General features: G+C 44.0%; 1 protein-coding gene across 2 annotated transcripts in view; it reads right to left on the reverse strand.

Moving 5' to 3' along the window:
• LOC122553394 (latent-transforming growth factor beta-binding protein 2-like) overlaps positions 1–13,457 on the reverse strand; it is a 465,241-nt gene that overhangs the window by 204,728 nt on the left and 247,056 nt on the right. For both annotated transcript variants that reach the window (XM_087989653.1, XM_087989652.1), the window contains exon 10: positions 5,322–5,444. In XM_087989653.1, the coding sequence (XP_087845779.1) occupies positions 5,322–5,444 (123 nt within the window). The remainder of the gene's footprint in view (positions 1–5,321; positions 5,445–13,457) is intronic.

Here is a 13,457-nt window from a genome sequence, read left to right on the forward strand (position 1 = left end):
GACCCTCCAACCACACGGAATCAATGTTGAATTTACCAGTTTCCTACTTCCCCACCCCCCACCTTATCCCAGATCCAACCCTCCAACTCGGCACCACCCTGGTGACCTGTCCTACCTATCCATCTTCCTTTCCACCTATCCACTCCACCCTCCCCTCCCACCTATCATCACCACACCCAACCTTCATCCACCTATCGTATTCCCAGCCACCTTACCCCAGCCCCACCCCCACCCCATCCCCACTTATCTCTCTACCCCTTTGGGCCACAAGCCTCATTCCCGATGAAGGGCTTATGTCCGAAACGTTCGACTCTCCTGCTCCTCAGATGCTGCCTGATCTGCTGTGCTTTTCCAGCACATCCTTTGATTTTGATCTCCAGCATCTGCAGTCCTCACTTTTTCCCTGTATTGTGAGGTTGACTGGTATTGAAAGTGCAGCATAAAGGAAAGTTGAAGATACATTAAGTATGTGCAGGTCAATATGGTGGTGTTTCGGCCTAGTGTGGGCTCAGCGTGGACTTCCCACCTCAAGATGATTCCAGAGCGGTCTCTGGCCTCGGGGTGAAGGCCAGTGCAATCTAGAGTCCAGGCCCAGTACACACTAGAGGCTAGATTCCAGAGAAGACTACTTTGGAAGGACTAAGTCAGTGTGGTGCTGGAAAAGCACAGCCGGACAGACAGCATCCAAGGAGCAGGAGAATCGACCTTTCAAGCATAAGCTCTTCATCAGGAACGTGGTGGGGGTGGGGGGGTACAGTGGGTGGTTAGGTTTTGGTGACGGAGGAGGCCCAGGTCCGGCATGTCCTTGGCAGAGTGGAAGGGGAGTTAAAGTGTTCAGCTACAGGGTGGTGGGATTGGTCAGTGCAGGTGTTCTCTGAAAAGATCCGCAAGTTGGTGTTCTGTCTCCACAATGTAGAGGAGACCACATCAGGTGCAATGGATGTAGTAGATGATATGTGTGGAAGTACAGGTAAATCTCTGCTGGATGTGGAAGGGTCCTTTGGGGCCTTGGACGGAGGTGAGGGCAGAGGTGTGGGCACAGGCTTTGCACTTCTTGTGGTGGCAGGGGAAGGTGCCAGGAGTGACGGGTGCGTTGGTGGGGAGGGCGGGGACCTGACAAGGGAGTCATGGAGAGAATGGTCTTTACGGATGGTGGATAGGGGTGGGGTGGGAAATATATTTCTGGTGTTAGGGTCTGTTTGCAGGTGGTGGAAATGGCGGTGGATGATGTGATTTATCCGAAGGTTGGTCGGGTGGAAAGTGAGGACCGAGGGGTGTTCTGCCCTTGTTGCTTTGAGCGGGATGGGGTTTAAGGGCAGAGGTGTGGGAATTGGAGGAGATATGTTGGAGGGCATCAACCACGTGGGAGGGGCAATTGTGGTTTTAGAAGGAGGCCAAAGGCAGGTTTTACTCACCTTACAACTGGGCACAAAGAACTGAGCTGGTAACACAAGCTACATTGCAAAGATGGGTGAGAGTTTAAGACATTCCCACACAGAGGTAATGCTGCGTGCCAAATGACAAAGAGAAATAGATTTCCAAATAAAACAACCAGTACAAGAAGTATAAAGCTTATTTCAAGCTAAAATTCAGAACTTTTGCAAATTCATCAGAAGTTGCAGCAATCAATTTGGTGTTAATGTAAAACCAATGTAAAAGCAGAAGAAAAAATCCATCCTGAAGAAGATACTCAAGACCATCAGAAAAGGATCAGCCAGTGGTCTGAACTTGAGAACCATGTATTCGAATGGGTCCACTAAAACCTCAAAATTATTTCACCATTGCAGGATTGGCAAAGTGTGTATGTGGCTTTAAGTGGGTGAAATCAAACCCCGATTCTGAGAAAGTTTCAGGGCAACAGTTAGCTCCTGTAAACACTTCATGCAACAAAAATGTTTTTACAGGTGTCCAGGATTATTTAGAGATGAAAGTGTGGGATACTAATATCATCATCAGACAGTAGGTAAGCTATAAGCATCCATTATGCCACATAGGCAACATGGAAAGGATCATACACTTAAAGATATACAGCATGGAAAAACACTCTTTAGTCCAAATCCTCCATGCTGACCAGATATCCTAAATTAATCAGGTACCATTTGCCAGCGTTTGACCCATATCTCTCTGAATCCTTCCTGGTCATGGACCATTCCAGCTGCCTTTTAAATGTTGTAATTGTACCAGTCTCCACCACCTCCTCTGGCAGCTCACTCCATACACGCACCACCCTCTGAGTGAAAAAGTTGTCCCTTAGGTCCTTTTAAATCATTCCCTCTCACCTTAAACTTATGCCCTCTAGTTTTGGTCTTTCCTACTTTGGGAAAAATGACCTTGGTTATTCATCCTATCCATGCCTCTCTATAAGGTCAGTCCTCAACCTCTGATTCTCCAGGGAAAATAGCCCCAGCCTATTCAGCCCTCTCTCTATAACTACAGATAAGCAATTATGAACTCTGGAGATGAACTGTCTACTAGTTAAAACAAACTAAAATTTGTCACTTTATAATAAAATTCAACCCACCAAATACAGTGCAATGTAGCTTTTGTTGAAAGCGCTATAGGATGGCTTCTGTTTTATTGGATGTGGTTCTCACTGGCTGTGCCCATCCCTAGTTGCCCTTGAGAAGGTGGGTGGTGAGCTGCCTTCTTGAACTGCTGCAGTCCACCTGTTGTGGGCTGACCCACAATACCATGAGCGAGGGAATTCCAGGATTTTGACCCAGAGATAGTGAAGGAATAGCGATATATTTCTAAGTCAGGATGGTGAGTGGCTTGGAGAGAAACTTGAAGTTGATGGTGTTCCCATGTATCTGCTGCCCTTGTCCTTTTAGATGGAAGGGATCATGGGTTTGGAAGGTGCTTTGGTGAATTCTTACAATGTGTCTAGTACAGAGTACACTGTGCTGCTGCTGCGCATTTTTGGTGGAGGGAATGGATGTCAGTACATGTTGTGCCAATGAAGCAGCTTGCTTTATCCTGGATGGTATAAGTTTTATCATCACAGTGGCTGCGGCTCTCAAGTGAGCCAACCTCCTCTAATGGTCTAACATGGCCAGAGACTATAATTCAGTGCTCTGACTCATTCCAAACTCCCACAGAGGACATCAGAAACATTAATTTTGCCACACTTCACAAATGCATCAAGATGGTCATTTGTGGCCTGTATGTCAAAGGTATGAAAAATTCACCACATTCATCCTGGATAATGAAAAGGCCTTGCAACTGGGTTCATGTTGCAAGATTACCACCAGTCCAGGGAATTAATTGTGGCCACTTTAATGATTCAAGCCTCAATATGACATCTTATGATCTTCAGGAAACAAAAAAGAGATTTATTTTGAAATAGTCAGCGACCAATGAAAGTCACACCCCAGACAGCATTCATGAATCTTCATGTTAAGCCAACCATCAGCGCCTGGGCCATTTTAAGATCAGTGCAAGCTGTTCTAAAGCAATGGTAGATGATATACTAATTTAGGATATCAACAGCAGGACCAACATGTATATCAACAGCTTGTGTGCAAAAGTGACTTCAGAAACAGGCCACCATTTGGACAGTGAATAATCATTTTTCCTGAATTTAATTGTGACTTGACCAAAATAGTTTTGTACATTTTTCTAGAGTTCTGTGGGACCGTGTTAATGTCTTCAAGAAGGATAGTTGTATATATTTGCACAATTTAAACCATCTGTAAAGAAACTTTATATATTTGCCTGGTTTGCAACAAACTAGTCCTTCATATATTAAAGTTGAGGAACCAGGCTGATTTTTTTTTTCTGATACTTAACTGTGCACAGTCTGATACATATGAATATATAATTGATAATATTACCTTTCTTAAAAGCAAGCATTTTTATTACCAGTGGAAGAGTGGGACAAGAAAACAAATCAGTTCAGCACTCCTAATTTGCTCATAACAGAGCAGTCAGGCTAGTCTTCAAGACAATCCTTCAGTTCTAGCTGATTGAGATAGTGTGGCTCCTACAGCTACAGGAATTATTTTCAAATCCAGCATCCAACATTTCTGTGAGCTTTCCATTGCTTGCTTACCTTAAGTAGTAAACAGTCTAAAGGACCAAAATTAACATTAGGAATAAGATTCACCACCAGTTTCCAAAGGATCTTTGGAGTAGACACATTGGTCCCACACATGGAAACCCAGAGAAAGTAAAGTGCCTCTTCTCTGTTTCTCATCTCAGATTTACTTGTGGCTATTACACAAGTGGGAAAAATGTACACATGCACACACATGCAAGACACAAACACACACTCATACATTTTCACTCACACGCATACCCTCTCACAGACATATATTCTGTCACACTCATGCATACCCTCTATCAAGCATGCACACAGGCACACACATACACACACACCTGGATATTCACAATGACTGATTTCAAGAATTTTCCCTCTGTATGAAGAGGGGAGATTAGGAGTTGAGGTATTGGTATTCTTCCAAGTATTGGATATCAACAATTTTTTTCTTTCCCCCGATATAAGCCAAGTACCTAAGATGATCCCTTGGTGGGGGCAGGTACCATCCAAGAATTATTAAGTTGTAAACGTGCCTGGCTCACAGAGTCAGTGACAAGCCATGCAGCACTTGAGATTAGCTGCCACGAAAAATTCAAGTACTTTTTGGGAACTTTAGCACTGGATTGCACAGTTTATTTCAAAGGTTTTATGGATGGATCCATTTTTGGACAGAATGTATACTCGTAAAATACAGAAGTGGTCCAGTCAATCTGAGAGCCTTGTTCCACTGGATGAATGCAAGCCTGAACCCACAGAAAGTGTCACATCAAAGTTCAGAACTCCCATCCTAAATTATGGAATAATGGTGGTATTTGCATAAAGGCTGCCAAGTAGACCAATAAGTACCTTGACTACTTGAAATCTTGACTTCCCACCTTTTCAATACTCCTGAAGCATTGAAGGGCTGGAGAATTTCAGACATTGAATGGTCTTCAACTTGCACAGTATTCCAACTGGAACTCCTGATGTCCACCTAATAGAGTTGGATTCTTATCAATATTCCAGTCTCACCTGAGAACAAATGGGCCTTATGTTCCTCCTGCATTGACATTTCTAGGCCTTAAGCTTTGTATTAAGGACAAATATATCAAACACAACATATTTGAAACCATATTCACAAAATATTTCCTAGTAATATTTTCACAGATGTTAGATCTTTTTAACATTCTATGCATTATGAAAACTGGATGACAATGTGGTGAAGGTTAAGATCTGCCTGCCTTAACTACATCCAGAAATGTCACTGATATATACAGCATAGAATCATCAGATTATCACTTACAGATGCAGTGGCTCCTTGATGTATCCATCATATACCCAGGTTTACACGTACATCTGTAGCTACCTCTGGTGTTCAAACAGTTAGCATTTTGACACATTCCTGACATCAGGCATTCGTTGATATCTGAGATTAAGAAAATGCACCATGTTGTTGAGCACAAAAGAGTACATCTCAAGGTAACTTAAGAGAAAACTATGTAACAAATTATATTGGATTAATAAATCTCTGCAAAATGCAAACTCAAAGACATTGAATGAACAGCAGTACAATGGAGCAGAGTGTAGATCTGAGAGTTTGGTGAGTAAGGGAAGAAAGTGTTCCTCTCTTTTTTCATCTGTCACCCTCCAGAAGTGCAGTTGAAAAGTTTGCAAGAGAGGAGACAGAGAACCAGAAGACTTTCAGCTCTGCAACCACCTCCCATCCTCAGACAATCAGCGATTAAATATAAGGTTTTGCAATGAAAAAAATGGGTTAAGGAATAAACAATACGTGGAGGTAGATTCCAAAGGGAGACAGAAACAGTTGGACAGACAAAGGAGTGGAAAGTGATCAGCCTGGGAGAACAAACAGCTACTAATGGGGGCAATTAGTGGCTGACAATGGGCTGTGTATAGTAGCAGACCATGTGATAACAAGGCCAAGTGTGCGGGGGTTGGGGTAAGGAGAAAATTGTTGAACTCGATATTGAGTTCCAGAAGGCTATGGAGTTCTCAAGGGGAAAAATGAAGTGCTGCCCTTCCAGCTTGTTCTGAGCTTCACTTGAACACTGCAGCAAGCCTGAGACAGAGATATTGGCCAGGGAACAAGGTGGTGTGTTGAAGTGGCAGGCAATTGGATGCTCAGGACCTTTTTTGCGGGCAGAATGGAGGTGTTCTGCGAACTGCACACCCAGTCTACACTTCATTTCCCTTCAGTGTAGAGAAACCACATTGTGAGCAATGAAGGCTGAGTGAGTGTCTTACTCGTTTACCAGTAACTTTTCAGTTCCTTTCTACTAAAGTCTTTTAAAATAGGATAAGTGCACTTGAGTCTCAAACAAACTGGGCAAAAGTGAAGACTGCAGATGCTGGAAACCAGAGTCTAGATTAGAGTGGTGCTGGAAAAGCACTACAGGTCAGGCAGCATCTGAGGAGCAGGAAAATTGACGTTTCGGGCAAAAACGCTTTAGGGAACATCTCTGGGACACCCGCACCAATCAACCCCACCACCCCACGGCCCAACATTTCAACTCGCCCTCCCACTCTGCCGAGGACATGCAAGTGCTGGGACTCCTCCACTGCCACTCCCTCACCACCTGGAGGAAGAACGCCTCATCTTCTGCCTCAGAACACTTCAACTCCAGGGCATCAATGTGGACATCACCAGTTTCCTCATTTCTCCTCCCCCCACCTTACCCCAGTTCCAACCTTCCAGGTCAGCACCATCCTCATGACCTGTCCTACCTGCCAATCTTCCTTCCTATCTATCCTCTCCACCCTCCTCTTTGACCTATCACCTTTATCCCCACCTCCATCCACCAATTGTACTCTTTGCTACCTTCTCCCGAGCCCCAACCCCCTCCCATTTATCTCTCCACCCCAGAGGCTCCCTCCCTTCATTCCTGATGAAGGGCTTTTGCCCAAAACGTCGATTCTCAAACAAACTGGCCAACACTTCTATTTTACAGCCAGACTTGAATTTGTTTGATCAGATCTCACCAGGCTACGCAAATGCCATGGATAGTCAAGCAGTTTAGCTGAACATGAAATATTTAACCCCGATGCTTTGATCCACCTTGCCTGAATCACAACTGACTTTTGTTGCTCATCAGCAATCAACCACACTGACAGAGAGATTAGTCATCAATATTGTCTGATACTTTCAAATCAAGGTGTGTGGTGAAGCAGGAAATAAAGGGAAATAAAAAATTAAATAAAAAGGAAAACATGCTGTCTGATCTAATCCTTAGAAGAGTATAAAGGCAGTAGGAGTATACTTAAGAGGGAAATCAGGAGGGCAACAAGGGGACATGAGATAGCTTTGGCAAATAGGGTTAAGGAGAATCCAAAGGGTTTTTATAAATACATTAAGAACAAAAGGGTAACCCGTGAGAGAATAGACCCCCCTCAAAGATCAGCCTTTGTGTGGAGCCGCAGGAGATGGGGGGAGATACTAAACGAGCATTTTGCATCAGTGTTTACTGTGGAAAAGGCCATGGAAGGTATAGAATTGAGGAAATAGATGGTGACATCTTGAAAAATGCCCATATGACAGAGGAGGAGGTACTGGATGTCTTGAAACGTATAAAAGTGGATATATCCCCAGGAACTGATCAGGTGTACCCTAGAACTCTATGGGAAGCTAGGGAAGTGATTGCTGGGCCCCTTGCTGAGATATTTGTATCATCGATAGTCACAGGTGGAGTGCCAGAAGACTGGAGGTTGGCTAACGTGGTGCCACTATTTAACAAAGGTGGTAAGGACAAGCCAGGGAACTGTAGACCTCCATCAACATGGTGAGCCTGATGTTGTTGGAGGGAATCCTGAGGGACAGGATTTACATATATTTGGAAAGGCAAGGACTGATTAAGAATAGTCAGCTTGGCTTTGTGCGTGGGAAATCATGTTTCATGAACTTGGTTGAGTTTTTTGAGGAAGTAACAAAGAGGATTATTGAATTCTTTGAGGAGGTGACCAAGCATGTGGATGAGGTTAGAGCAGTGGATGTAGTATACATGGATTTTAGTAAGGCATTTGATAAGGTTCCCCATGGTAGGCAAATGCGGAAAGTCAGGAGGCATGGGATAGAGGGAAATTTGGCCTGTTGGATAGAAAACTGGCTAACCGGTCGAAGTCAGAGAGTGGTGGTAGATGGTAAATATTCAGCCTGGAGCCCAGTTATAAGCGGAGTTCCGCAGGGATCAGTTCTGGGTCCTCTGCTGTTTGTAATTTTTATTAATGACTTGGAAGAGGGAGTCGAAGGGTGGGTCAGTAAATTTGCAGATGATACGAAGATTGGTGGAGTTGTGGATAGTGAGGAGGGCTGTTGTCGGCTGCAAAGGGACTTAGATATGATGCAGAGCTGGGCTGAGGAGTGGCAGATGGAGTTCAACCCTGTCAAGTGTGAGGTTGTCCATTTTGGAAGGACAAATAAGAATGCGGAATACAGGGTTAATGGTAGGGTTCTTAGTGAGGTGGAGAAGCAGAGGGATCGTGGGGTCTATGTTCATAGATCTTTGAAAGTTGCCACTCAGGTGGATAGAGCTTGTAAGAAGGCCTATGGTGTGTTAGCGTTCATTAGCAGAGGGATTGAATTCAAGAGTCGTGAAGTAATGTTACAGCTGTACAGGACTTTGGTTAGGCCACATTTGGAGTACTGTGTGCAGTTCTGATCACCTCACTTTAGGAAAGATGTGGAAGCTTTGGAGAGGGTGCAGAGAAGATTTACCAGGATGTTGCCTGGAATGGAGAATAGGTCGTATGAGGATAAATTGAGCGTGCTAGGCCTTTTCTCATTGGAACGGAGAAGGATGAGGGGTGACTTGATAGAGGTTTATAACATGATCAGGGGAATAGATAGAGTAGACAATCAGAAACTTTTTCCCCGGGTACAACAGAGTGTTACAAGGGGACATAAATTTAAGGTGAAGGGTGGAAGGTATAGGGGAGATGTCAGGGGTAGGTTCTTTACCCAGAGAGTGGTGGGGGCATGGAATGTGCTGCCTGTGGGAGTGGCAGAGTCAGAATCATTGGCGACCTTTAAGTGGCAATTGGATAGGTACATGAATGGGTGCTTAAGCTAGGACAAATGTTCGGCACAACATCGTGGGCCGAAGGGCCTGTTCTGTGCTGTATTGTTCTATGTTCTATGTTCTATGTTCTGTGATTGATGAGGGCAGAGCAGTGGACGTGAACTATACAGACTTCAGTAAGGCGTTCGATAAGGCTCCATGGGACACTGGTTCACAAGGTTAGATCTCATGGAATGCAGGGAGAACTAGCCATTTGTATACAGAACTGGCTCAAAGTAGAAGACAGAGGGTGGCGGTGGAGGGTTGTTTTTCAGACTGGAGGCCTGTGACCAGTGGTGTGTCACAAGGACCCACTATTTTTGTCATTTATATAAATGATTTGGATGTGAACATAGGAGGTATAGTTAGTAAATTTGCAGGTGACACCAAAATTGGAAGTGTAGTGGACAGCGAAGAAGGTTACCTCAGATTACAACGGATCTTGATCAGATGGCCTAATGGGCTGAGGGGTAGCAGATGGAGTTTAATTTAGATAAATGCGAGGTGTTGCATTTTGGAAAAGCAAATCAGAGCAGAACTTATTTCTTTAATGGTAAGGTCCTAGGGAATGTTGCTGAATAAAGAGACCTTAGAGTGCAGGTTCATAGTTGCCTGAAAGTAGAGTTGCTGGTAGATAGGATCATGAAGGCGGCATTTGGTATGCTTACCTTTGTTGGTCAGAGTATTGAGTACAGGACATTAGTTAGGCCACTATTGGAATATTGTGTGCAATTCTGGTCTCCTTCCTATTGGAAGGATGTTGTGAAACTTGAAAGGGTTCAGAAAAGATTTACAAGAATGCTGCCAGGGTTGGAGGATTTGAGTCATAGGGAAAGGATGAACAGGCTCGGGTAGTTTTCCCTGGAGGGTCAGAGTCTGAGCAATGGCCTTATAGAGGATTATAACATCATGATGAGCATGAATAGAATAAATAGACCAGGCATTTTCCCTGGGGTGGGTTAGTCCAGAACTAAAGGGCAAGGTTTAGGGTGAGAGAGGAAAGGTATAAAAGGGACCTAAGGGGCAACTTTTTTACATAGAGGGTGGTATGTGTATAGAATGGGCTGCCAGAGGAAGTGGTGAAGGCTTTTAAAAGGTAAATGAAGGGGAAGAGTTTAGAGGGATATGGGCAAATGGGACTAGATTAGGTTAGGATATCTGGTCGGCATGGACAAGTTGGACCGAAGGGTATGTTTCCATGTTGTACATCTCTATGACTCTATATAAGAAGTTTCAGAGCTGATAAAGAGAGATTGGATAGACTGAAGTTGTTTTTTTCTTAAAGCAAGAGGAGCCTATAATGATGAGCTGTATAAAATTATGAGTGGTTTCGGTAGGGTAGACAGGAAGAAACTTTTGCCCTTGATGGAGTGATCAGTGACCGGGGGCACAGGTTTAAGGTAAGGAGCAGGAGCTTTAGAGGGAACTTGAGGAAAATTCTTTTCACCCTAAGGGTAGTGAGAATCTGGAGCTCATTGTCTACCAGGGTGGTACAGGCAGAAAGCTTCATAGTATTTAATAAGCCTTCAGATATGCATCTGCAAGGTCAAGGCATACAAGGGCGAGAGGGTCTGTTTCCATGTTAGCCCATAGCCTTGTATGGAGAAAAAGTGAGGACTGCAGATGCTGGAGATCAGAATCAAGAATGTGGTGCTGGAAAAGCATAGCTGGTCAGGCAACATCTGAAGAACTGGAGAGTCGATGTACTGGGCAAGAGCCCTTCATCACGAAATGACTCATGCCTGAAACATTGATTCTCCTGCTCCTCGGATGCTGCTTGGCCAGCTGTGCTTTTCCAGCACCACATTCTTGATTCTGATCTCCAGCATCTGCAGTCCTCACTTTCTCCATACAAGGCTATAGGCTAAGTGCTGGGAAATAGGATTGGAATAGTTTGGTGACTGGAGTGAATGTGATGGTCCTGTGCTGTAGACCTGTATGACTCTTTGTGATACAGTGGGCAGAACTAATAGTAAAATCATAACCTATAAATTAACTGGAAAGCTAACCATTCACAATTTCCATTTTCAGTAAACAGGTTAAGTCTCAATGTTGAAAAGGACAGTACTGAATATGTGGTTAAAATTCCATTTTGAGATTCTACAGTGTGTAATCTTTACTTAATGGATTTAAAGCCCATTCTCTCAGGGCTGATCACAGAGTGTGCACAGTGGAGAGGAATAGACAGCCTTTTCCTCTCCCTTGCCACCTTATTCTGAAGTTTATATTCAGGATTCAATTACATAGTTATTGATACCTCACAACGATATTTAAAATGCAGACATGAAGCCTGATTTCCTCTTTATTTCAATGTCCCTAAGTGAATTCCTGAGGCATCCATATTAATGGGTCTTCAGTCTGGATTCATTCATTAAACACTCTGCAAGCTTTATAACGCTATAATTATTAACCAACAAGTCATTGAATTTACTTATGCAAGTATAAGCATTCCAAAGGGTCAGCTGCCTCCATGATAGTCTGGTCCACTCAATCACTTCTAATACCCTTGTTACATAAAAAGTTTGACAAAATTAAAGCTTGTTGAATAAAAATGACAGTAGCAGCATGGTTGTGAAGATGGCCAAGTGACAGGAGGTGGAGGTCAGAGATGAGTTGTTGCTTTTCAGACTAGCTTAATGTACACAGTGAAGTTTCCTTAGTAATCTGGATCGGGATCACCGCTTTTCTTGATCTGTGTTGATTATGGAGACTTGGAAGTGCAGGGCACAATTCCAAAACTTAGAGTGCACAAAACTTGGAAGTGTTGCAAATTGTGTGGAGGTAAGTAATAGATAACAATAGCGCTCATCAGCAGTTTCTACATTTTGTACAACTTCTAGAAACAGAGCTGAATTCTGATAAAGTTCACTCTGTATTAATTCTGGGGACTTTCACAGAGGGTTTCTGTCTCTGAGCCCCAGAGACATTTCTCACATTGTTATCTGAAAGCAACCTATCAATAATGTACCATGTCTCTGTGGTACCTCTCTTGTCCTAGATACACTCTCGCCAGAGGAAGGAGCACTTCCCACTGCGGGATATGCTGGGATTCCCAGCACCAGTGCTATCTTTAAAGCCCAGCTTTGTATTAAGCCAAATTCTGCCAGCCAGGAGTTGACATTTACTTAGAGTGTAGCGAGAGAAGAGAGAAAAATAAATGCCATTTGAGGCACAGAAGTGACCCAGCTGACATCCATTAGAAATGCAAGAGCGCATTCATAAATTTATTGGTGTTTAAGAAACAAACTACATAGGTTACCAGTCCTCAGCCTTACCTATCTTAGAAACCTGTCTTTTTGAGGGGGCAAGGCAGAAGGGAAGCAAGAGAAGGTAAAGATGATGTAAGCATGTTACGGGTATGGCGCCAATCAAGCGGGCTGCTTCGTCCTGCACGGTGTCAAGCTTGAGTGTTGTCGGGGCTATACCCATCCAGGCAAGTGGGCAGTATTCCATCACACTCCTGAATTGTGCCTTGTAGATAGTGGAGAAAGTGAGGTCTGCAGATGCTGGAGATCAGAGCTGAAAATGTGTTGCTGGAAAAGCGCAGCAGGTCAGGCAGCATCCAGGGAACAAGAGAATCGACGTTTCGGGCATAAGCCCTTCTTCAGCCTGAAGAAGGGCTTATGCCCGAAACCTCGATTCTCCTGTTCCCTGGATGCTGCCTGACCTGTTGCGCTTTTCCAGCACACATTTTCAGCCTTGTAGATAGTGGCCAGTTTTTAGTGAGTCAGGTGGTGAGTATTCCTAGCCTCTGACATGCTCTTGTAGCCACTATGTTTATGTAGTTAGTCCAGTTGCATTTCTGGTAACCTCCAGGATGCTAATGGTGGGGGATTCAGTGACAGTAACACCATTGAATATCAAGGGGCGGTCATGTCTTTTATTGGTGATGGTCATAGCCTGGCGTTTGTGTGATGCAAATATTACTTATCACTTATCAGCCCAAGCTTGGATATCATCCAGGTCTTGCTACATCTTGATACTTCTGTATCTGAGGAGTCACAAATGGTGTTGAACAATGTGTAATCATTTGTGAACATCCCCACTTCTGACTTTATGATGGATGAAGCAGCCAAAGATGATTGGGCCTCGGACCCAACACTAAGGAACTCCTGTCGAGATGTCCAGAAGCTGAGAGGACTGACTTTCACCAACCACAACCATCTTCCTATGTGCCAGGTATTATTTTAAACATTGGGAGAGCTAACCCCCCTGACATTTCAGCTCCTTTGAACCAAGACTGTAATGGGGTCAGGAGCTGAGTGGCCCTGGCAGAACCCAAACTGGGTGTCACTGAGCAGGTTATTGCTGAGCAGGTAATAGCACTGTTGATAACATCTTCCATCACTTTACGGATGATCGAGATT

Source organism: Chiloscyllium plagiosum, unplaced genomic scaffold (assembly GCF_037043375.1).
Source record: "Chiloscyllium plagiosum isolate Xiang-an unplaced genomic scaffold, Cpla_swu_hap1 HiC_scaffold_8, whole genome shotgun sequence".
Lineage (NCBI taxonomy): Eukaryota > Metazoa > Chordata > Chondrichthyes > Orectolobiformes > Hemiscylliidae > Chiloscyllium > Chiloscyllium plagiosum.